The following is a 26,244-nucleotide window of genomic DNA, read 5'->3' on the forward strand; positions in this document are numbered from 1 at the left end:
CGATCTCCTGCCGGCGCCATTTTCCGTACGAAAACGATTCGCGGCGGGAAATCGCTCCCTGACCCCCGCTGGACCTCCAGGAACTTTTGGCTAGCTTGTGGGGGGCCTCCTGACCCCCACGAGACTTGCCAAAAGTCCAGCGGGGGTCCGGAAGGACCTCCTGCCGTCCAATCGTGTTCGTCTATGGCCGCCGCCATTTTTCGGCGCCATTTTGGAAAATGGCGCCGGCTGAAGACAACAAGATTCAGGAGCAGGAGCCCGTTCCGGACCGCTGCCGTTCCGGACCGCCGCTGGACCCGCAGGTTATTTAACTCATTTGGGGGGGGTTCGGGAGGGTGGGGGATTTAATTTAAAGGGTCGGGGGTGGGTTTTAGGGGGTTTTAATGTGCCGGTTTTGCGATTTTTAGATTTTTAGATTTTTCACGATTTTTCACGATTTTTCACGATATTTTACCCCCCCAAACGGCAACAATACGATTCCCTCCCCCTCCCAGCCGAAATCGATCGTTAAGACGATCGAGGACACGATTCACATCCCTAGTCAGTACACAAAGAGATCACCTTCCCCTGATCCCTAAAAGGCACTATATCTGAGTGACTTCTCTACCCACCCCTGCAGATGCAAAAAAGATACCTTACATACCAAATATGCTCTCTATAAAGAAATATTTCCTTAGATTACTACTGTCTACCTCTTTTCACACTTGTCACATGACCCCCATTCTAGAGCTTCCTTTCCTTTGAAAGAAGCCTTCCTTCTTTGTATGGAAACATTGGAGGTATTTAAATATCCCTATTTTATCTCCCATATCCTGCTTTTCATCCAATGTATACATGTTTAGATCTTTGTCTATTCCCATAAACCTTAGAACAAAGATGACCTATCATTTTAATAACCATCTTCTGGACTGACTCCAGTAACTTGTATATACTCAGTATTCCCAAATGAAGTGTTCACTAGTGACATAGAGGGGTGAAATTAGCTAATTCCTGCTGAACATTCCTTCTCAATGCACATATAACAGCTTTCTGGCTTTTGTTGACACCATATCTACCTTTTTGGCCATTTTAAGATTATCAGATACAATGACCCCCTACATCTGTTCTTCTTTCAGGCTTAGAAGAATTTCATCCCCTATGTTGTAGCTATTCCATGTTTTTTTGCAGCCTAAATGCCTAACTCTGCATTTTTACGTTAACTATTGGCTTCCAGATGCTGGACCATTCTTCAGGCTTTGCTAAGTCCCTCCTCATGATTTCCACACCTTCCTGGATGTCTACCCTGTTGCAGATTTTGGTATCATTGGCAAAATACAAACCTTTCCTGATAATCCTTCCACAATGTCGCTCATAAATTTTTTTGAAAAGAACCAGTCCAAGGACCAATCCCTTCAGTGAACTCCATTTATCATTATCATTACACTTTGTTGCCTCCCATTCAACCAGTTTCTAACTCAATCACTTTAAGGCACATACCGAAGGTGCTTAATTTATTTATGAGTTACCTACGTGGAAACATATGAGAGGCCTTACTGAAATCCAAGTACACTACAAGTAGTACTTTCTCCTGATTCAACTCTCTAGTCTCTCATTCCAAGAAATAATCAGATTCATCTGACAAGACCTACTTCTGGAACTCCATATATGGGCAAAAGTCAAAACGAACTGGAATGCGCCTCCTCTGGGGAGAAGCCAACTCACTACATATATGCCTGCAAACTAAAAGAAGTATAGTTGGAGTTTGTTACTACTTCAATCTATATTATGGACTGTGATTTAAATATTTTTTAGTAGTTAAAGTGAAAGTAATCTACTAAAGTCTATGCTTCACTTTTAGTTATTTTGTGGAGTGTTCAGAAGTTAAGAGTCTGGAGAATAAATCAGTTTTTCTTTGAGTCAGAATCAAGTTAATTCCTGTGCATCCTTACTGTCTTCCTCTTCTGTAACCTCTATCTTCTTCTTATAGTCACATCCATGTAGCCTTGGGGACATGTTGCCTTACAGGGGTACTGAAGAAAACCAATGGGACCTGTGATGCCAGGGTACAAAATATATCTAAATGAAATAGCATCAAAAAACTGCTGGAGGGGTGGCCCCTCCCAATAGGTGAACCCTGCATGTCACAGTATTTTGCCTTTCCCGTAGGCATCCCTCCAAGCCATCAGGAATACCGTCATCCTTCCTACAGCATCAGGAACATCTACTACCCTTCTAGATAGGATTCCTCCATTCATTCCATCATGAACAGCACTCTACCCACTCCATCCTTGCATTAAAGACCTTTTCCCACTCACCCACAGCTCCTGGAATCAGATTCTTACCAGTCTGGAGGGACAGAATCCTCACTGACAGGAGACACATCAGAGCCCTCCTGTCTGCACTGCTGAATTATGTAGTTAGAATGCATTTAGATGGTGAAACACTTTCTTATGGCATCATTTGACAGCAGCAGTGGTGTAGGCAAGAGAACTCTGACATTCTTCTTACCTGTGAAGATCCTGCTCCTCCGGATTGGTAAGTCCTGTGTCCAGATGGGTGGCTGGAAGCTTGCCATGTTGGGGGAGGGGAATGCCTCTGGGAGGTGTTTCTGATGCCCCAGGGTGATGCCTATTTGGAGAGGCAGGGGTGTTCTTAATACATCAGTAGGGGTATACTTATCAGGAGTGGTGGGTAATGCCAGGCTGAGGAAGGATTCCCTGCAATGTTTGTAGAGGGTGATGCTACACACGGGAGGCAGTCAAGAGATGGGACTCTCAGTCTGTAACAGAGTTTGGGAGTAAGGGGGAGAGGAGGTCCTCCATCCTATTTAGCCAAAAGTGAAAGAGCTGCTTAGTATGAAGGATTTCAGCCATCTTTGTACATAACAAAAATACCTTTTCTGATGTGAGCATTATATTTTTAGTCTTTACCATTCTCACAGTAAACAGCAGATATGGAGAGTTTTTTTTTTACTGTGGACCTAGTAAAAAAACGGGGCTCCCTTATTTACATACAGGTAAATGATAATTTTAGTGTTTATAGTAAATGTGTTGGAGAACTGTTTTAGTGTGTACAATATGGCCTTCTTTCATAGCATACTATTTTTCGTGTGCACAAATACTCTTACCTTTCATACTGCACTTTATTGTATAGATCCCTATATCTAGCTACATAATAGGGATGTGAATCGTTTTTTAACGATTAAAATTATCGTCCGATAATTTTAATATCGTCTTAAATCGTTATAGAACACAATACAATAGAAATTCTAACGATTTATCGTTAAAAATCGTTAAATCGTGTTAGTGCACACTAACAGGAGTTAGTGCGCACTAACGGGAGTTAGTGCGCACTAACTCCCGTTAGTGCGCACTAACAGAAAATGATACAAATTGACACTTTCCAGGTCAGTAAAGGTCAGTTAGGAATGAATATGTATTCCTATTGGCTGGCTGCCCTCTTATCTATTGATGTTACCAAGGTTCCCACTGAGGTGATGGTTGGGGGGATGGGAATGGAAATGGAAACTCAGGAACACTAACAGAAAATGATACAAATTATTGACACTTTCCAGGTCAGTAAAGGTCAGTTAGGAATGAATATGTATTCCTATTGGCTGGCTGCCCTCTTATCTATTGATGTTACCAAGGTTCCAACTGAGGTGATGGTTGGGGGGATGGGAAATGGAAACTGTTGGTAGTTGACATAAAAAGTAATGTGATCAGTCAATATGACTAGAACTTGTGCCCTATTCCTGATACCAGGGGTGTTGTGATCTTCCTGCACTCAGTGCCCTATCCCTGATACCAGGGGTGTTTGTGATCTTCCTGCACACAGTGCCCTAACCCTGACACCAGGGGTGTTGTGATCTTCCTGCACACAGTGCCCTAACCCTGAAACCAGGGGTGTTGTGATCTTCCTGCATGCAGTGCCCTATCCCGCCTGCATTACTAGTGAGAGGCTGGCTTCACAGACAGGGGGGAGCTGCCTGATCCTCACTCCTGACTTCCCCCATGTCCCAGCCAGTGAATGGTGTGTGGGTGAGGGGGGGGGAGGATGGTGAAGTCTGAGACAGCTCCCTCCCTGCATTACTAGTGAGAGGCTGGCTTCACAGACAGGGGGGAGCTTCCTGACCCTCACTCCTCCCCTCCCCATGCCCCAGCCAGTGAATGGTGTGTGGGTGAGGGGGGGGGGGGAGGATGGTGAGGCTGAACAGCTCCTTCCCTGCATTACTAGTGAGAGGCTGGCTTCACAGACAGAGGGGAGCTGCCTGACCCTCACTCCTGACTTCCCCCATGTCCCAGCCAGTGAATGGTGTGTGGGTGAGGGGGGGGGGGGGGTAGGATGGTGAAGGCTGAGACAGCTTTTTCCCTGCATTACTAGTGAGAGGCTGGCTTCACAGACAGGGGGGAGCTGTCTGACCCTTACTCCTGACTTCCCCCATGTCCCAGCCACTGAATCGTGTGTGGGTGAGGGGGGGGGGGGGGGGGAGGATGGTGAGGCTGAAACAGCTCCTTCCCTGCATTACTAGTGAGAGGCTGGCTTCACAGACAGGGGGGGAGCTGCCTGACCCTCACTCCTGACTTCCCCCATGTCCCAGCCAGTGAATGGTGTGTGGGTGGGGGATGGTGAGGCTGAAACAGCTCCTTCCCTGCATTACTAGTGAGAGGCTAGCTTCACAGACAGGGGGGAGCTGCCTGACCCTCACTCCTGACTTCCCCCATGTCGCAGCCAGTGAATGGTGTGTGGGTGAGGGGGGGGGAGGATGGTGAAGTCTGAGACAGCTCCCTCCCTGCATTACTAGTGAGATGCTGGCTTCACAGACAGGGGGGAGCTTCCTGACCCTCACTCCTCCCTTCCCCCATGCCCCAGCCAGTGAATGGTGTGTGGGTGAGGGTGGGGGGGAGGATGGTGAGGCTGAAACAGCTCCTTCCCTGCATTACTAGTAAGAGGCTGGCTTCACAGACAGGGGGGAGCTGCCTGACCCTCACTCCTCCGGGATATTGTGATCTTCCTGCACACAGTGCCCTATCCCTGATACCAGGGGTGTTGTGATCTTCCTGCATGCAGTGCCCTATCCCTATTAATACCAGGAGTGTTGTGATCTTCCTGCACACAGTGCCCTATCCCTAATACCAGGGGTGTTGTGATCTTCCTGCACACAGTGCCCTATTCCTGATACCAGGAGTGTTGTGATCTTCCTGCATGCAGTGCCCTATCCCTGATACCGGGATGTGTGCAAGAAGATCACAACACCCCCGGTATCAGGAATAGGGCACTGTGTGCAAGAAGATCACAACACCCCCGGTATCAGGAATAGGACACTGTATGCAAGAAGATCACAACACCCCCGGTATCAGGAATAGGGCACTACGTGCAGGAAGATCATAACACCCCTGGTATCAGGAATAGGGCACTGTGTGCAGGAAGATCACAACACCCCCGGTATCAGGAATAGGGCACTGTGTGCAGGAAGATCACAACACCCCTGGTATTAGGGATAGGGCACTGTGTGCAGGAAAATCACAACACTCCTGGTATTAATAGGGATAGGGCACTGTGTACATGAAGATCACAACACCCCTGGTGCCAGGGTTAGGGCACTGTGTGCAAGAAGATCACAACACTCCTGGTATTAATAGGGATAGGGCACTGTGTGCAGGAAGATCACAACACCCCTGGTGTCAGGGTTAGGGCAACTGTGTGCAGGAAGATCACAACACACCCCTGGTGTCAGGGTTAGGGCACTGTGTGCAGGAAGATCCACAACACTCCTGGTATTAATAGGGATAGGGCACTGTGTGCAGGAAGATCACAACACCCCCGGTATCAGGAATAGGGCACTGTGTGCAGGAAGATCACAACACCCCTGGTATTAGGGATAGGGCACTGTGTGCAGGAAGATCACAACACTCCTGGTATTAATAGGGATAGGGCACTGTGTACATGAAGATCACAACACCCCTGGTGCCAGGGTTAGGGCACTGTGTGCAGGAAGATCACAACACCCCTGGTATCAGGGTTAGGGCACAATTTCTAGTCACATTGACTGATCACATTACTTTTTTTGTCAAGCTACCAACTGTTTCCATTTCCCATCCCCCATATATTGTCAGTGGGAACCTTGTTAACATGAATAAATAAGAGGGCAGCCAATAGGAATACATATTCATTCCTAAACTGACCTTAACTGACCTGAAAAGTGTCAAATTTATCATTTTCTGTTAGTGCGCACTAACTCCCGTTAGTGTGCACTAATCGGAAAAAACGATTTTTAACGATTTTTTAACTAAAAAATCGTGCCTAACACGATTTTCTTCTCCTGCCAGACGATTTCTATCGTTAAGACGATATGGAACACGATTCACATCCCTACTACATAATGCTGAATTCCACATTAGGAGTTACCACTCAAGAAAAGAATGTTGGTGTTTTTGTGGCCTATTCACTGAAATCCTCAATTTAGTGAGCAACAACAGTCCAAAAAGCAAATGGAATATTAAGGATCAATCAGAAAGGAACAGAACACAAAACTGTGAAAACCATCATTCCTCTGTATGGATCCATGTGCAAACACACAGTATTGTGTGCAATTCTGGTTATTCCTTCTTAAGATATAGCATAACCATTCTGGTTATTCCATCTTAAGATATAGGTTAACCTTTTTCATTTTTGTTGCCCAGGGATGAGTAACAAAAATGATAAAGGGTATGAAATGTCTCTCTTATGAAGAAATGCATAGGAGGTTAAGGTTCTTCATTTTGGGGAAGAGATATAAAATTGTGTATGGGGAACAATAAGTTAATAGACTCACTGTTTACCATTTCAAGCATTACCAGGACTGGAGACTAGTTCATGAAAGTAACTGACAGAAGATTTTATTTTAAGAAAACATTTTATTCAGTCAATAGACAAACTTGTGGAATTTGTTACTAGAGAATGAGGACAGAGCTAGTAGTAAAGGTATGTTTAAAATATATTTGGACACGTTTTGAGGGCAGATCAATTATTAACTATTTTCCAAATAAACTTTGGATCGCCTCTTCTGGGAATGAATAACAGAAAATAATGGATCTCCCCAGAGGATTTGTGGAATATTTCCACGTGATCTAGATTGACCACAGTCACAGACCAGATGCTACTTGATGAACTTTGATGCTACTTGATGAACCTTTAGTTGACATACAATGGCATTTCCAGATTTAACCCATTTAAATCTGGATTAAGATCATTTAATTCAACTAAAACTGCTTTTTATTTTATTTACCTAGTCATGTTTTTTTGTAAATCCTCCACCTTGGTTCTTCTTGATTTGTTAGTTGCCTTTAATACAGTGGATCACTGTATTCTCTTATTCCCGGGTCTACAACTTATGAGTCATATTATGACCTAGAACAACATACCTGCTGAAAGATCCATGCTTCTTGTAGATTATTTATACCCATGCAATCTTTGAATGTATCTATTATATCTCTCCTTTCTTTTGGTGTTTATATTTAAGGTCCATATTAAATAGATTTGTCTGGATAACTTCAGGAGGTACCCCCATTAGATCTTTGGTTTCATAAATATTCCTCCTCTCTGTTTAAAGTTTGTTTGGAAAACTCGTTACCTGCACAAAATTTAGCTAGATAGCAAAAAGGCTTTGATGGGGCATGCTGGAGGCAGGACTCAGCATTAGCTGGTTTGCACTTATATGCAGAATTCTCCAGATAAAGTTATTAGGGTAAGTCTGGTCAAGTCATAGGGATGTCTAAAAGTTATCCAGGTAACTTTGCCTGGATAACTTTCATTTTAGTCAGGTAGATATTCCACTGAATATGTGAGTTATGTTAACTGGTAACTTTATATGGTTAACTTTTCCACTCCCCAGCTTATTAAATATGGACCTCATTTATTAGGGATATGCTGCAGGGACGGATACGTTTGATTTGGTATTCGTATTCATCGGGACCCAAATCCGTTGCATCCATTTTCAGGGGGCCCCGATTCGTTCATTAGTTACATATGTTATTTGTTTCCCATTAAAATTATAAAAAAACCATCCCAACCCTTTAAATTTAATTAAATACAACCCCCCACCCTCCTGACCTCCCCCAAGACTTGCCAAAAGTCCCTGGTGGTCCAGTGGGGGTCCTGGAGCATTCTCCTGCCCTCGGGCCGTCAGCTGCCGGTATTCAAAATGGCACTGTTAGCCTTTGCCCTTACTATGTCACAGGGGCTGCCGGTGCCATTGGTCGGCCCCATCACATGGTAGGAGCAATGGACGGCTGACGCCATCTTGTGCTCCTACCATGTGACAGGGGCCGACCAATGGCACTGGTAGCCCCTGTGACATTGTAAGGGCAAAGACTATTGGTGCCATTTTGAATACCGGCAGCCGACGGCCTGAGTGCAAGAGATCGCTCCATGACCCCTGCTGGACCACCATGGACTTTTGGAAAGTCTTAGGGGAGACTCCTGACCCCCCAGGTCCTCCCCAAGACTTGCCAAAAGTCCCTGGTGGTCCAGCAGGGGTCCTGGAACGATCTCTTGCACTCAGGCCGTCGGCTGCCGGTATTCAAAATGGTGCAGATAGCCTTTGCCCTTACTATGTCACAGGGGCTGACCAATGGCACCGGTAGCCCCTGTGACATAGTAAGGGCAAAGGCTATCAGCGCCATTTTGAATACCGGCAGCCAATGGCCCAAGTGCAGGAGATCGCTCTAGGACCCCTGCTGGACCACCAGGGACTTTTGGCAAGTCTTGGGGAGATCAGAAGGGGGGGGGGGGGTTATTCATTATGATACGTTGCATTCGTGGGGGTTCGCCATATGTTTTGGAACCCTACGAATGCAATGAATAGGGACCTATATGTTGCGGATTGCATATTCATTCAAAATGAATGCACATCCCTATCATTTATATTATATCTCATTTCACAGTGTTTATGGTTCAGATTCTATATGTTTGGTAGTCCTTGCTTGTATCTTTTGAAATAGATGACTTGTTTAAATGTCTTTTTATAAAGAAAACAAACATTATTGTCCTGTAGGTATAGTTCACTTCATATTTATAAGTGAAACACAGCCTCATCATTTTGACTGAATAATAAAATTAATAAAAAAACAGAAGGATTTTTCATTTTACCTTCGGAAGTGATGCTCGTGAACCTGAACTCTGTGTTGTCATTGTCAATACAGTTGTTATACCTAAAGCCACTCTGGCTGGAGCTGCATCCATATTGATCCAAAATGACACCCAAGACAGAATGACAATCAAAAGACTAGGTATATACATCTGAATTAGATAATATCCCATCTGCCTCTCAAGATGGAATCTGACTTCTATGCAGGTAAACTTTCCTGGAAATGGGAAAAGCAAACACACAAAAAAAAGAAGCAGTTACATTATCTTGGACATTTGTTTTACAAGCAAGAGTTATCAGTGTTGATTTATCTGTAAAAAATATTGTTTGAACATTTTGAAGTCCAATATTCAGAAAAGTGGCAAGCGGTTAAAGTCATCTGGTAGTGGCTAAAGTTAACTGGATAACTTGGGATGGATAGTTAGTGGGACACATTTCTTGATCAATATAACATCACCCAGGCAACTTGAAATCTAATTGGAAGTATTCTGAATATAGCCGGATAGGTTTAAAGTTTACCCAGGAAGTTTCCCTTCCCGAACTAGATTAAGAAGACAGCCAGGGAACTGAAAAAAATAAAATTCTTACGGGCCTTCGGGCATGATCCCCCACTTCTGCCACCATCCCCCCAAATATTTTAAAGTATTTATTTAATAATATATCATTTATTTATTTAATATGCCTCTATTACACCTTTCTCTAATAGATTGTACAATGCAGATTCCAAGAATTAAAAATATAGTAAACATGTAAACCACTATGAACACTTGTGGAAAAACAGTGTATTAAAAGCTTTGAAATAAATTAATAAATAATGAACATAGAAGACACCATATTATAAAACTGTGGTAAAGCATAGGACAGTTGTGGGATAGTGTCTATTCCACTTCCCCTGCAACCCCTAAACTTAGAAAAAAAAAAAAAAAAAAAGCAAGCCTTTGCAACCCAAGGTCTTCCCCCCTCCACAATTTTAAATCCAAAAGCATGGAATCCCTTCTTGCCCCCCCCCCCCCCCATCTGAAGCCTTAATTGCACACTCCCCAGATCACCCAAACCTGTGCCAGTAGTGGGTACAGCCTTACCTGCTCCTGGCCACTTTCAGCATTTATCTAAACAATGCTAAATACGGCTATTGGGTATATTTGTATCACCGTACAAGAAAAAGGTGCTGGCCAACCCATTTCATTGGCTGATGTCAGATGTGACAGGGCAGGTATGAGTGAGGATCACTGCTGCCCCTTTCTTCTGCCTGTACCTCCATGGAAAAGGTATGTGGAGGTCAGGGAGGATCTTGGCGCAGGCTGATCTCTGGGGTCAGATGAGCAGAGGTGCCTGGGGGGGTCATGGATGACCTTGGATTTGCCCTACTAGGTAGGCCCAGGCTCTGACATCATTGTGGGGGTGAAGGCCCTGTAAAGCACCAGAATGTTTTGATTGGGGCCCAGAGAGGCCTTGATTTTTTTTTTTTTTGCTTTAGGTTTCTTTAACATTTCTTTTGGTCTGACAAACAACTGAAACCAAAATAAGCATTAAAACAAACAAAAAAAAATGAAAAATGAACCAAAAAGCAAATTTGGGCTGCACATGCTTACCAGGCTGTCACTGATTTTGAAAATAGAGCTATATGGCTCTTTGAGCCAATTTAAAGTAAATCTGCATGGAAAAGCTGATTTGTGCCCTGAGAAGAAGGGAAGAAGTGAGAAGCGCCTTTTAAAGTCTGGCAAGATATATTAAATGTAAATAGGTTTGTTATTTTGCTTAAAATATTTACAATTATTTACTTTTAAGCTAAAAAAAAAAAAAGGCTTTGCTAACATCAAGCCAAGATCTTGAGATTATTTGGGCTATTAATCGGAATTAAAAGAATGAGCATAAATTTCAAGCATCTGTGCAAGGTAGCATATACTCATGTACATGGCTGAGTGAATAACAAATATGTGCATGTTATAAAATATGCATATCTTTGCCCTGCAACATGCGCATGCATGTATGCTTCTGCACGAAAGTATTTCAATGCATTGAACGTGTGCACTTTCCTATCTATTTTAAAAATATACCCGTGTATATTTTATGCATGAAAATAAAGTAAGACTTACTTGTAAAAATTGGATTTATTCATGTAAGTTGTTTAAAATATGGACATGTAATTGAAATTACCAGTTTTACCAATTACTCCACCTGTACACTCAGGCCTTCTCCAGAACATCAAGACCCTCCAGGTTCTTCAGCCTGGAGTCCCCACTGTTCACCCAGCCCTCCCTCCCAACTAATAGAACACAATAAACAGGGACGGTGTAAGGGGATTTGGCTCCCTAGGCGAGCCTTCTCCCTTGCGCCCCCCCTCCCCTCCGGTCTCGGCTCCGACTCCTACCTCATTCTAGATCACGCCCGCCGACTGTGTGGTTTTCTGGGTCACGAGCAGGTTGGGCACTGCTCGCGGCCAGCCAAACCTCCACTCCTCTTTGCCACCGCTTGCGGCCCCATATGGCTCGTATCCAGTGGTGTAGCAAGGGTCTCGTGTGCCCGGGGCCAATGTATTTGGGTGCCTCTCCAGCATCCCCCCCCCTTAATCCTTCTTGTACTAATGCTTAAGGTCACAGAAATTCAATGGCGTCTCTAGACAGAAGAATTTTTTTTTGGGGGGGGGAGCCAAAATAACATTTCTTCATCACATTCACCTCTATAGCATGGATTCTGCTTTAAAATTGGTTATAAAAAAACAAGTGTTAATAAAAAAGTCCAAAGGGTCTTCTGCATAATTTTAAAAAGCTGGCCAGTTTCACAATTCTAGTAAAACTACTATAAAATTATTTAATTCTATATGGCTATGAGAGTGAAGTCTGGAATATATAGGAAGGGACAGAATGTCAATATAAATCCTGCACCTCCAGTTCTGTAACTCTGTGCATCCACTGAAATTTCCCCAAACAATGGAGCTTGGATGTTTCCCTTACAGCTCATCATACTAAAAGATATTTGCAAATTCTGGTGTCACTTCACAGTAACATCAGCATAAACACCTTCCATTGCCAGGCACATTGTGAACTAACACAAAACCCCTCAAAAAAGACACTCAAAATCTATACTGCAATCCCATCGTAACATAACAGTAATAATACCAAGGATTCAAACAACAATAACACTACCTGTGAAAAAGCAAGGGTAAATATTACACTGGGTCCTAGAATACCAATACACCACCTACTGAGGAAACAAAACAAATCCGATTGCTATAGATCCCTATACAGACACTATATGCTAGCAGAATATCTCATCATGGTCACACACACAGAGCAGAGACAGACCCTCACCAAATACTAGGGATGTGCATTCATTTTGAACATATGTGAAATCCACAACGTATAGGTCCCTATTCGTTGCATTCGTGGGGTTCCAAAACGTATGGCGAACCCCCATGAATGCAATGTATCATTAATGAATAAAACCCCCACCCTCCTGACCCCCCCCCCAAGACTTTCCAAAAGTCCCTGGTGGTCCAGCGGGATCTCCTGCACTCGGGCCGTCGGCTGCCAGTATTCAAAATGGCGTCGATAGCCTTTGCCCTTACTATGGGCCTCATTTTCCAAGCACTTTACCGCGTGCGATAAATTCGCAAATCGCGTTAACAGCTGTTAACGCGAATTAGTCATTTGGTATGCAGGGGGCGGAGCATCTGTAAAGCAGGAACCTGTGTATCGTGTGCGGCGAAACGGCCGCTAACTACAACTCCAACCTCGCGTCATGGACTGCGTTACGGGCCTGAAAAGGATTACCGCCATCCACGATAGTCCCAGACAGCCTGTTTCAGGAGAGAGAGAGAGAGAGAGAGAGAGAGAGAGAGAGAGAGAGAGAGAGAGAGAGAGAGAGAGAGAGAGAGAGAGAGAGAGAGAGAGAGAGAGAGAGAGACTTACTATAGTGCCTATGCCCTACATAGGTATTTTAACCCCTATGGGAGGGCCACCTACTAACTCAGGGTGGGGATTAGGTATGAGCGTCGGGGGTTGGGGGCCACTTTCGAATTCCACATGAGACCTACGGACTGAACAGTGGTCTCTAGTGCAGATTTGCTGGCCGTCGGAGTGAGGACGCTCACTCCAAGCGGAGATTTGGCCAACATTCTCTCCACCTAGCATGTTGTTGCCCAGGTAGAGTGTCCATCAAGCTAGGTAGAGAGAACGTTGCCCAAACCACTTTTTGGAGTGAGCGTCCTCACTCTGACAGCCAGCAAATCTGCACTAGAGACCACTGTTCTGTCCGTAGGTCTCATGTGGAATGCGAAAGTGGCCCCCAACCCCCGACGCTCATACCTAATCCCCACCCCGAGTTAGTAGGTGGCCCTCCCATAGGGGTTAAAATACCTATGTAGGGCATAGGCACTATAGTAAGTCTCTCTCTCTCTCTCTCTCTCTCTCTCTCTCTCTCTCTCTCTCTCTCTCTCTCTCTCTCTCTCTCTCTCTCCCCCCCCCCCCCCCCCCCCCAAAGCCTGAAACAGGCTGTCTGGGACTATCATGCACGGCGATAACAGAAACCGGCAAATATGGGAAACATCGTGTGCGGCACTAATGTTTTCGTGAATGGCGAAAACATCGCCGCACGCGATTTTTCCCCACTGCACGAAAGAAGCCTCATTTGCATTGGTAACGCCCCCTAATGCGATATTGGAAAATAAGGCCCTATGTCACAGGGGCTACCAGTGCCATTGGTCAGTCGCTGTCACATGGTAGGAGCACAAGATGGCACCGGCCATCCATTACTCCACCATTCCCTTACCAGCCCGGTGGCAGAGGGCCCAAAAAGGCAGTTGGAGGCTGCAGAGGAATCCAGCGGGAGCAGATCGAAGCGAGGCCCCAGCGTGAAGATCTCTCACAGATTGGCTCTGGTTCATAAGCCCCCAGCGGAAGAATCATTGCATCGATCACTTTTGGAACTCGTTCCGTTTAGTTGTATGCTATTTGATTGATGGTTATAGTCTCATAACTATCTTTATATAGAACAGCAGCAGATTATTTAGCATATGTGTGCGGTGCCTGGTGGAGGCAATGTGGGGTGTGATTCCATTTCCTCCCGAACTATATTGGGATGAGGGTGTCTTATCCCTGGCTATGGAAGTGTGGGGATGGGGGGGGGGGGGGGGGGGGGGGAGGGTGTAGGGAGGGGTAGATTCATTGCGCTAGACCTGTTTATATTCCTACAAGACAAAGGGGATTTTCTACCCTACAGGTTATTCAGTCAGAAAATGCACCCACTCTGAATTTCAATTCGATTCACATTATCCCATTTAATCATTATTGTGCTCCGGAGGAACTTATTATGGGAAAGGTTGATTTCGCATTGATGAGGGAGGATCTTCAAATCCTGTGATGGCGACTCTTAAATTTCTTACTTTAAATGTCAAGGGCCTCAACTCACCCCACAAGCGTAGTTTACTGTTCAAGGAAATAGCGCAGTTATGGGCAGATGTGGGTTTTATACAAGAGACCCATCTGCGGAAACGTCATCAGGGTCTGATGAGATCCACTAGATTTCCACACCAATTTTGGACGGCAGCCTCACCGACCACTAAGTATACGGGTGTAGGCATTCTGATGCATAAGGACCTCCACTTTGAGCTGAAGGAGTCCTTTTCCGATCCTGAGGGCAGGTTTGTTATCGTTAAAATATTACTGGGTGGGGAGTTGTTTTCACTAGTCTCCTTGTATGGACCAACTATACATAAGGATCTGTTCTTTCGCTCTTTGAGCCAGCTGTTAGTAACCAAGTTGGAGGGCCTTTCCGTGGTCGGAGGGGACTTCAATATCACTCTTAACCCCAGATTAGATACTTCAAAAGGCCAGAGCAGTGACCCCAGAGTGGCCAGAGTGGCTTTGAAGGCGCTGATAAACAACCAGGGTTTGGTGGATATCTGGAGGGCTCGATGTCCCACTGCGCGGAACTACACTTTTTATTCTAGCCCTCATGAGAGTTATTCTCGACTGGATATGATATTGTGCAGCAAATGTTTACTCTCTCGAGTGGCGGCGGTAGACATCGAGCCTATTCTTTGGTCTGAACATGCTCTGGCCTGGGCCTCCATCCGTCTTCAAGATTATGATAAGGGCCTCAAATTTTGGAGATTTAATGATTCTCTGTTAAATGATGCCAAATTTGTTTCCCAAATACAGGATGACATTCAGGATTACTTAATTATAAACAATACGGGAGAAGTGAGTAAGGTGACAGTGTGGGAGTGTCTAAAGGTGGTACTTCGGGGTAAGTTCATGGCCAGAGCAGCCTTTCTAAAAAAGCAAAGGGACACTGCTAGGGCTAATCTTATTCTTCAGCTAAAGAAATTAGAGCACAACCATAAATGCCAGGGATCACACAGAGCCACATTCACCTAGATAACTTCTCTCAGAAATCAAATATCAGCCATAGATTCGGCGACCTTAGCCCACCAAATGGAACTTATGCAACAGAAATACTTTGAAGGGGGAAATAAAGCAGGGAAACTATTAGCCCACGCTTTAAAGAAGAGGCAGGCACAATCAATAATTGTAAAAATAAAACATTTAGTTGGCACTATGTTGATGGACAATAAATCCATCCGACAATGTTTTCATCAGTTTTATTCTCATTTATATGCTTCTGATGAAACAATAAACTCAGAGGGTATCTGTAGCTATCTGTATGCAGTGGATCTCCCGACACTGACTGACACTCAACAATTCATGTTAGATAAAGAAATATCTGAGATTGAAATTATCGCAGCTATAAGATCCCTGAAACCGGGAAAATCTCCTGGTCTGGATGGCTATACGGGCAGATTCTACCAGGTTTTTGCTCGAACTTTGGCTCCTGTTTTGGCCAACTATTATAAGGCTCTTTGGGAAGGGGCTTCTTTGTCCTCCTCGGCCAATACAGCAGGCATTACGGTGCTGGCCAATCCGGGACGTGACCCCCATCCTTTGTGGCTCATACAGGCCAATATCTTTAATAAATATTGATTTAAAACTTTTGGCGAAAATTTTGGCGATGCGTATGAATAGCTTCAAGCTAAACTTATTCACCCAGACCAGGCAGGATTCATCCCGGGGCGACAAGCAAGCGATAACATTAAAAAAATCTTGGATATGGTATGGTGGGTTAAAAAGCAGGATATCCCTACCTTGGCTCTCTCGGTCGATGCCGAGAAAGCCTTTGATATGGTGCAATGGCCCTATCTTTTTGTTCTACTGAGGAAAATGAAATTTGGTGACCATTTTTTGCAATGGCTCAAACAATTATATAATCAGCTGCGTGCATGCATTAAAGTGAATGGAGGGTACTCGGACTCATTCCTGGTGAGACGAGGAACTAGACAAGGTTGCCCGCTGTCCCCTATATTATTTGCCATATTTCTAGAACGACTGGCCATTAGTATACGGAGGAATCCCAATATAAAAGGAGTTGAAGTGGGACTTTTTTCCTCAAAGTTGTCCCTTTTTGCTGACGATATCCTGCTTATGCTTACAGATCCGGAGGCCTCATTACCTAGTCTCATTACAGAGATGGAAGTGTTCAGTAAGGTTTCCGGATTTCAGATCAACTGGGAGAAGTCCGAGATCCTAAATATTAATCTACACTCTTCTCTGGAATTAAGGCTATGCAGTCATTTCAAATTCAAATGGGCTCGGCAGAAAATAAAGTATTTAGGCATATATATCAGCGTTCAACAAAACATGTTTCAAATATGATACCTTGTGGTCTAAGATTTTGTTGGACTTGGAGGAGTGGAATAGATACCGGATATCATGGCTAGGAAGGATAGCTGCCATAAAAATGACAGTCTTGCCCAAATTGCTTTATCTATTTCAGTCTCTTCCTATAGCAATACCGAAAAGTGTTTTATCCAAATGGCAGAAACGGATAATGATTAGAGATGTGAATCGTGTCCTCGATCATCTTAACGATCGATTTCGGCTGGGAGGGGGAGGGAATCGTATTGTCGCCATTTGGGTGTTTAGAATATCATGAAAATCGTTAAAATCGTGAACTGGCATACTAAAACCCCCTAAAACCCACCACCGACCCTTTAAATTAAATCCCCCACCCTCCCGAACCCCCCCCCCCCCCAAAATGCCTTAAATTACCTGGGGGTCCAGCGGCAGTCCGGAACGGTCTCCTGCAATTGAATCGTGTTGTCTTCAGCCGGCGCCATTCTGCGCCATTCTGCGCCGCCATTTTGCAATTTTGCAAGTCTGCTTTTGCAAGTCTGCTTTTGAGTGCTGTGCCAGAAGGCTGATCAGGCCACAAAATTATTATCCCAGATTTACTCCCTCCTGGGCTGCCAGATTTTTAGTAAAACTAGGCAAATGATAGCTTGGGAGACTGATCTCCAATGTTCCTTAACTCAGAAAGAATGGGAGGAGATTTTTCGGCGAATGGGTAAGGGTCTTATAGCAGCCTCTATGATGGAAAATGCATTCAAATTGTTATATAGATGGCATTATTGTCCAGCGCAACTGCATAAAATGAAACCACATATATCTGATACTTGCTGGAGAGGTTGTCTACAAAGAGGAGACTACTTCCATATCTGGTGGACTTGTGTTCTGATAAGGGACTTCTGGCAGGAGTTTGAGCGATGGTTGACGCAGCTTTTTAAGATTTCCATAACTCTTCTCCCTAGGCAAGCTCTATTGGGCCAACCATTGCAACAGTTGGGGGATTACGATAATAGGCTGCTTTCTTTTATTCTTACTGCAGCCAGATTACATATAGCACAATGCTGGAAGGCGAGTCACATACCCACTATTGGAGGGGTACAATCCATGTTACAGAAAATCTATACTTTAGCAGAAATCACAGCACACTTTCACAAATCCTATGGGAAGTTCTTGCAAATCTGGAGATCTTATAGACTATGGCAGGGGACCTCTTAATTCACCACAGGGAACATGTTCATTTGTTCCTGTTCTGCTACTAGTGTGAAATATCTCGTAGTAGGAATATTGGGGAAGGGAATGGGGTTGGGGGGAGGGAAGGGAAATTCAAATAATAAGACACAAAATTTTGCTCTGTCAATACGGTTTAATTCTTATACGTATTACAATGTTATCAGGATGAAGGAGCCGGTTGGCTTGTCTTTACAGTTTATTTATGAATATAATCACAGATGTTTGGTGATACATATCCACCTTTTATGATTATGCCTTGCTATAGATACTGTTTATGTTATTACCTGTATTCTTATTATCCCTGTATCTCTATTCATGTATGTTACATGATGCAAGTATTAATGTTGTCTCAATAAAAATTTCAATACAAAAAAAAAATCTTTACATTTTCTTATGTACATACACACACATGCATTCACAGCGTGTGTATAGTACATATATATATATATATATATATATACACACACACACATGCACATAAACACAGTATATATCAGTGTTCCCTAACCAGAGTGCCTTCAGACTTAATCAGGTGTGCCACAGAAAAGTCACCACTTCCTGATACTCAGATCCAAGCCATCTCCTGGGCTCTGATCTCAGCACCTTGCAGCATCAAGAGACCAACGATGGTTTTTAAACTTGGATAAGCTCCTTTCTGAGAACATGTGTTGTAATCATGCATGCTTTCCTTCTTAAGCTATACATCATTAGCCCTGGAGTGAGGAAATTAATGAGCAGCATAAAGGGCATGTACAGCCAGGTCCCACATTGATCAGCAGACACACAGTGCATCTTTCTAGCCTGTTATCTGAATTATACAGAGAGAGCGTGCACAGAGAATTAGATATGACTCACTCTGAGTCCTGGGAGCAGCAGCAGTGGAAAAGCTCTGGCAGCCACATGCGGCAGGGAAGGTAACTGAGCCAGATGTCTGCATCAAACTGGCTTCTCCATTCTTCTGCACTTGTATATAGAGTAAACTAGCCCATTGTAATGAGTCTCTGCCTCCTTTCCCTTAGTTTTAAACATTGAAAGAGACTGGTGGGGTTTTCAGTGCTTCCCTATCTCTTCTTTTGGCCATTTGAGTTCTTTCCATTTCCATATTACTTGCTGCATGGAGGCTGGAGTGCCATACATTTTTGTTAATGCATTTTTGTCTTGACACAGTACAAATATATGTAATTCAATAGGGATGTGCTATACTTCCATTCTGTTTCATTTAGTGTGTGTTAAATTATTCGTGTGCATTAAATGTTTTAGTATGCATTAAAAAAAAAGGTGGATACATTTTGAACTGTACATAGCAGCATAAATATTCGTATAGGGCCATACACAGATTTTATAACCTGCACGTATTAGATAAGTGTATATTATAAAATATGCATATTTTTACCCCCACAACAGGAGTAGCCTAGTGGTTAGAGCAGTGGGCTATGGACCAGGAGACCAGGGTTCAAGTCTCACTGTCACTCCTTGTGACCTTGGGCAAGTCACTTTAACCTCCATTGCCTCAGGTACAAAGTGCAGCAGTGCTGGGTGCCCACTTGTTTGACATGTGCACATTTTGGTTCACAAGCCGCTCAATTCAAATTAAATGCAAATCCAAGCGGCGGCAAACGCGGGTCAATGAAGCGGTAGGCGTTCGCAATCCATTTTACTGTATAGAGTGGTATACAGTGCCTATACAGTATCCAGGGTGCGCTGGTACTTGTCATTTCAAATGTCATTTCAATTGTCATTCTACCAGGTAAGTGGATGGTTCTTTTCTACAGACCCCGCATGGACACCAGGGCCACTGCCTTGAGCATTCAGATGTCCTCTTGTTCGTAGGCCACCCCCAAACTTCCATGTCCGGATGCCCGGCCAGACGTCCAAGGTCAGGGCTTCCGTTCATGGACCTTCCCTCCTCTCTCCAGGCGTCCATGATAGGAGGCCCCGGTGCCTTCCAACGTCCATGCCCGCTGCCTTGAGCGCCTGGCCGGATGTCCAAGGTCGTGGCTTCCATTCATGGACATTCATGGACGTTCCTGCCTCTTTCCGGACGTCCATGACTGAAATGCCCCACTGCCTGGGAAAGTAGCAGACGCCGGATGAAGGCCTGGCACGGCTCCCATCTCTCCGGCGTCCGTAGAGGCGTCCATGTCCGGATCCTCACAGACGCCCAGAGATGAATGGTACAGTTGAACCCAAACAGGACAGAACACATACCACCTCCGGTCTTGCTGCTGGGTTCTCCGGTCTTGCTGCTGGGTTCTCCTGTTGGCTTGGTTCTCCTTGCTGCTGGGCTCCCCTGTTGGCCTCTCCAATCTGCCGAGCATTACGAGCATTTCTCATTCGAGCATTTCTCATTCTGCTTCTCAACCGAATGAAAAATAATCGCCAGAGCCAAAATATGCATGTTGTCCATGGTGCTGTCCGGTACGAAGCTGACTGAACACCACACTAACGCCAGGGTCAGGGTAGGCGATAAATATTGAGGTTAAAGACGCGGTAAATAAGCTGGTTAAAAAGGCGATAATTGGGCGCACGTTACTGTATGGGGGGAATAGCTAATCCCATCATTAACATATCATATACATGCGGCGGGCGGTAAGGGATACGCGTCTTTTTTGGCAAACGCTAAGGACACGTAAAAGCTGATACTGAATCGCGGGTCCGCCTTACGCGCTCAAAACGTGTGTCCAAAGCGGGTTAAAAAATGGGCAACCATGGCCGCGCTTTACTGTATTGGCCCATTAGATTGTAAGCCCTCTGGGGATAGGGAAATATCTCTAGTACCTGAATGTAATCTGCTTTGAAGTGCTGAAAAAAAAAAGTGCAAAAAGTGGAATATAAATCTAAATAAATAAATAGCATAGGTAAACTTACATGTGAATACATAGGATCGGTAATTTTAAAATGGGTGTGGGCACCATTTATATGGGTGCGGGGGCAGGCACATTTTAATTTTATATCAGTTATGCATGTACATGCACATTTTATAAAATAGGCCAGACATATGTTTGTGTGTTCCTAATTTTAAGAGTATATGAGTACAGCAGGGAAATGTCAGCTTTGAGGCATGCAAGTGAGGGAATTTTATAAATAGCACATGACCAGGCCATGTCCAGATTTACCAGTTCATCCACCAGTTTGGCCAGACAATATATATGTTCTCCATACCCTATACTTTTTAGCCTGCACTCCCCTCAGTTAACCCAGGCCCTTCAAGCACTTCATAGTTGATTGGAAATATATAAGAACATAAGAGCATAAGAAATTGCCATGCTGGGTCAGACCAAGGGTCCATGAAGCCCAGCATCCTGTTTCCAAAAGAGGCCAAACTAGGCCACAAGAACCTGATGCCAGTAATAGCAGTGGCTATTCCCTAAGTAAACTTGATTAAAAGCAGTTAATGGACTTCTCCTCCAAGAACTTATCCAAACCTATTTTGAACCCAGCTACACTAACTGCACTAACCACATCCTCTGGCAACAAATTCCAGAGCTTAATTGAGCATTGAGTGAAAAAGAATTTTCTCCGATTAGTAGTTTTATTCAGACTTATACCTCATCCATAGCAGAAGTAACTTTGCACTGAAACATACCTGGACGCATGTCTAGGCATGTTTCTACATGCACACATATTTCTTAGCACCGCTCTGGAATGCCAATGCCCTGCCCACATTCAGCCCATTTTTATCCTATGCGAGATATTCGCGGATCAGTACTTGCGCATGCATGTGGGCGGTTTTTAAAATTGGGTGGATATTCGCATGTGCTAGATGCTTGCTCATTGTTGCGACCGTGACCTTTGGAACCTGTTGCGACCGAGGGCTACAGATCCTGATACAGGTGTGATTGCTAGCTCATGGAGAGCATGAGCCCCTGGACCACGGTGCAGCTCAGGGAAGTGCCCCAAGGCACACCGTGGGAGGTGAGAGCATGCAAGCATGGGTGGAGCAGAACAAAGCAAGGAACGTCTGGGTCAGGACAAGCAGAATCCGCCCTCAGCTGGACCTCCACGCACCATTGTGACCCAGCAACTCAATACTGGTCACAAAAGTAGCCCTCCGGCCACTCGATAGCCCTTTAAGAACTGCTGCTTGGGAATGATGAGTGTGTGAGGCTAGACGGAGGCAGAGGGCAGGAACAAGACGAAGACATGGAACTTGGAAGGACTCAGACGAGGACTTGGAACTTGGAAGGTAGAGGTGGGCACTGTCCCTTAGGGCGCCCTACACAGCCCACCTTGGGCTGGTTGCAGACCACCCTGTCTGCTTGCACACCCTACACAACCTAAGAAGGCTGGTCACCGGCCATACGGGAGTGAGACAAGAACCAGAAGGGGATCCAACCAAACGAATCTCCAATGACTGGGAACAGGAACCGGACAGAATGGAATTACTCTCCAGGTGGCCATCTGGAGGAAGAGCTGGCAGACTCAGAATGTGGAAGACTTGGAACTTGGAATACAGAAACATTTGTGACCTTGGGCAAGTCACTTTACCCTCATTGCCTCAGGTACAAAAACTTAGATTGTAAGCCATCTGGGGATAGAGAAATACCTGCAGTACCTGAATGTAAACCGGTGTGATATCTCAATTGAGATGAATGTCGGAATATAAAAATAAAACAAAAAAAAAATGCTTGGAACTTTGGAACACTCGGAACTTGGAACACTTGGAACACCAGGACTTCAGGACACGGAACAATGAAACCTCTGAACACAGAACATCAGGACATCTGGAACATCAGGACTTGGAACAGGCAATGAAGGAGCTCTGGAACATCAGGATTTGGAACAAGCGATGAAGGAGCTCTGGAACATCAGAACATCAGGATTTGGAACATCAGGAAAACACCAAAGGAGCTCCGACGACGAACAAGACCAGGAACATCGGAACAGGAACAAGGAGAACACTGAACACGAAGCCATCTACACAGATGAAGACCACGGAGGACCTGGACTGGTCATGGAGCACAGACAACTGTGGAAACTCGATCCAAAGGCCTTGAGGAACTGGAAGTGAGCCCTTTTATAGGGCTTAAGCAGGAAGTTGGCTGATCAGGACTTCCAGTAGGGCCATGGGCTTTTCCCACTGCTGCCCCTTTAAATAGATTGGAGAGGCACACGCCGGTGCCTAGAGGAAGGACCGGAGAGAATGCTGGACCTTGGACAGCGGTGTCCCTGCCGCATGAAGAACAGAAGCAGGCAAGCATCGAGAGCGGCCTCCAGGCTGCAGGATTGCATCAGAGCGGCAGCGGCTTCCCTTGCCACTCGAGGATGACATCAGTGGCAGCTCGGGGCCGCACAGAAGGAAGCAGGGCCCGGCAGCAGCAATCAGCGGCAGAAGGTGGAGGGTGACAGCAGCAGCCCTTCTACCATGAAGGGCAATGGTAGGAGTGACTCCAGGTCCCAGCAGCGGCTAGGCTGCGAAGATGGCGTCGGGCAGGACAGCAGTGCTGGCGGCCGGGCTGTGGGGGAGCAAGGAATGCCATGGCTCAGCCTGCTGTGAAGAACGGTGTCAGGGGCAGCTCCTGCCACTTCGGCATCAGGATTTCACCTAACCTATTGCTCATAGTCTGGGCAATAACATCCCAGACCTGCAGGCTCTAATGGTGGAAGAAGATATGGACATCGTTGCTGCTACAGAAACATGGTTCATGGAGTCACATGAATGGGATATAGCCATCCCTGGCTATAACTTATTAAGGAAGGACAAAGAGGACCGGAAAGGGGGAGGAGTAGCAGAATCAATATCCAAGCAATTGAAATGCAAGTGACATGGGGTAGGGAAGAAGCATTATGGGCGAACCTAAAAAAAGATGATGATTCTTCCGTTTATATTTGCTTTGACCTCCAATTCAGACAGAAGAGCTGGACAGAGATCTGATCGAAGACATTGAAAAGATGGGAAAGAAGAGAGAAGTGTTATTCGTTGGAGATTTTAATCTGCCTGATGTTGACTAGAGTATCCCTTCTGTGGAATCTACAAGAAGTAGAGAGATAGTGGATGCCCTCCAAGGGACGGTGTAATCCTGGACCTAGTGCTGACAAATGGGGATAATGTCTATAATATCTGGACAGGTGCCAAGCTGAGTACAAATGATCATCAGATGGTATGGTTTGATATTGCAAATAAGATACAAAGAAGTCACATGAAGACCTGAGTTTTGAATTTCAAATATATGGACTTTGACAAAATGGGGATGTTGATGGAGGAAGAACTAGAAGACTGGTAGAAAATGGATGAGGTGCAACAAAAGTGAGCTAAATTAAAAGGCAACAAATCTATATGTTAGAAAAGTAAACAAAAATTGAAGGAAAAAGAAACCAATTTTATTCTCAAAGGAGGTGGCTGCAAAAATAAAGGCAAAGAGATCAACATTCATGAAGTACAGTATAAGGGATCCCAAAAAGAGGAACACAGTTAACAATACTTGGTGAAAATGAGGGAGACAAAGAAAGAAATCAGAGAGGTGACAAAACATTTTTCAGATATATATAAGAGAAAGAAGGAGTATAGTGAAATTGAAAGGTGACGAGTAGTAGTAATGTGTCGAGACAAACAAGGAAATGGTGGAAATATTAAACAAATACTTCAGTCTGATATTAACTAAAGAAGAACCTGGAGAAGAACTGTTGCTGGTTGACAAGACTATAGAGGGAATGGGCTAGGCACAACTCCTTTTACAGAAGAGTATGTATGGGAAGAGCTAGGAAAACTGTATGTGGACAAGTCCATGGGTGAGATACGTCCCAGGAAACTATGAGAACTCAGAGATGGACTAGTAGGTATGCTAAAGGATCTGTTCAATAGATCCCTGGAAATGGGAGTGCTGCCGCGAGATTGGAGAAGAGCGGTTGTGGTTCTACTTCGTAAGTGTGGTAGCAGAGAGGAGGCCGGAAACTACATGCCGGTTAGCCTCACCTCTTTGGTGGGAAAATTAATGGAGATGCTGCTGAAAGAAAGCAAACTGAACAATTTAAAATCCTGTAAGGTGCTGGACCCAAGGCAGCATGGATTCACCAGAGAAAGGTCCTGTCAGACAAATCTGATTGATTGTTTTTGATTGGGTGACTAGAGAACTGGAACAAGGAAGAACACTTGATGTCATCTATTTGGAATTCAACAAAGCTTTTGATACCGTCCCACATAGGAGGCTTGTTAATAAAATGAGAAGCTTTGAAGTGAGTGGCAAGGTGGTGGAGTGGATTATAAACTGGTTGACTGATAGGAGACAGTGTATAATAGTAAATGGAACATACTCTGAAGAGAGAGCCGTGTTAAGTGGAGTGCCACAGGGATTAGTAATGGGACTGGTTTTGTTCAATATCTTTGTGAGTGACATGGCAGAAGGGATAGAAGGTAAAGTTTGTCTATTTGTAGATGATACCAAGATCTGCAATAGAGTGGACACACCTGAAGGATCAGAGAAAATGAAAAGTGATTTACAAAACCTTGAAGAGTGGTTGAAGATTTAGCAGCGGGGATTCAATGCCAAGAAGTGCAGAGTCATGCATCTGGGATGCAGTAATCCAAAAGAGCTGTAAGGGATGTGTGTGTGTGTGTGTGTGCGTGTGTGGGGGGGGGGCACTGAATTGCATGGACCAAGAGCAGGATCTTGGGGTGATAGGTTCTGGTAATAATAAATCTGGTTTGCAGAGAGAGAGAGAGGAATCTCAAAAGGGATAGAGACAGGATAGAGGCAGTCCAGAGAATGGCTACCAAAATGTTGTGGGGTAAGTATCAGAAAATCTATGAGGAGAGACTGAAGGATATGAATATATATACCCTGGAAGAAAGGAGACACAGGGGTGATATGATACAGACCTTCAGGTACCTGAAAGGTTTTAATGATGTACAAACATCAAACCTTTTCCATTGGAAAGAAATCAGTAGAACTAGGGTTCACGAAATGAAACTCAAGGGAGGACATCTCAGAAAATATTTCTTCATGGAGAGGATGGTGGATGCCTGGAATGCCCTTCCGGAGGAGGTGGTGAAAGAATTCAAAAGGGTAGGGGATAAATACTTGGATCCCTAAAGCCTAAAGAATGAAATAAAGAAAAGAGTGCATGAAGTAACTTGTTTGTGTTGCAGTTACTACTCTTAACCAATAAGTCTTGATACTGTTGATGAAACTCCATCATTGCTCTCTGCTTCAACGGCAGGAGGAAAAGGGAAATTTGATTCATACAGCAACCAACGAGGGCCCTGACTTGTATTATCTGGGGAAA

General features: G+C 44.6%; 1 protein-coding gene across 1 annotated transcript in view; it reads right to left on the minus strand.

Annotated features, from left to right (window-relative positions):
* The window catches only part of GLRA3 (glycine receptor alpha 3), a 116,837-nt gene that overhangs the window by 33,941 nt on the left and 56,652 nt on the right, over positions 1–26,244 (minus strand). Inside the window, exon 6 of the mRNA XM_029604309.1 lies at positions 9,109–9,323. Within this exon, the coding sequence (XP_029460169.1) occupies positions 9,109–9,323 (215 nt within the window). The remainder of the gene's footprint in view (positions 1–9,108; positions 9,324–26,244) is intronic.

Source organism: Rhinatrema bivittatum, chromosome 1 (genome assembly GCF_901001135.1).
Source record: "Rhinatrema bivittatum chromosome 1, aRhiBiv1.1, whole genome shotgun sequence".
NCBI classification, from domain to species: Eukaryota; Metazoa; Chordata; class Amphibia; order Gymnophiona; family Rhinatrematidae; genus Rhinatrema; species Rhinatrema bivittatum.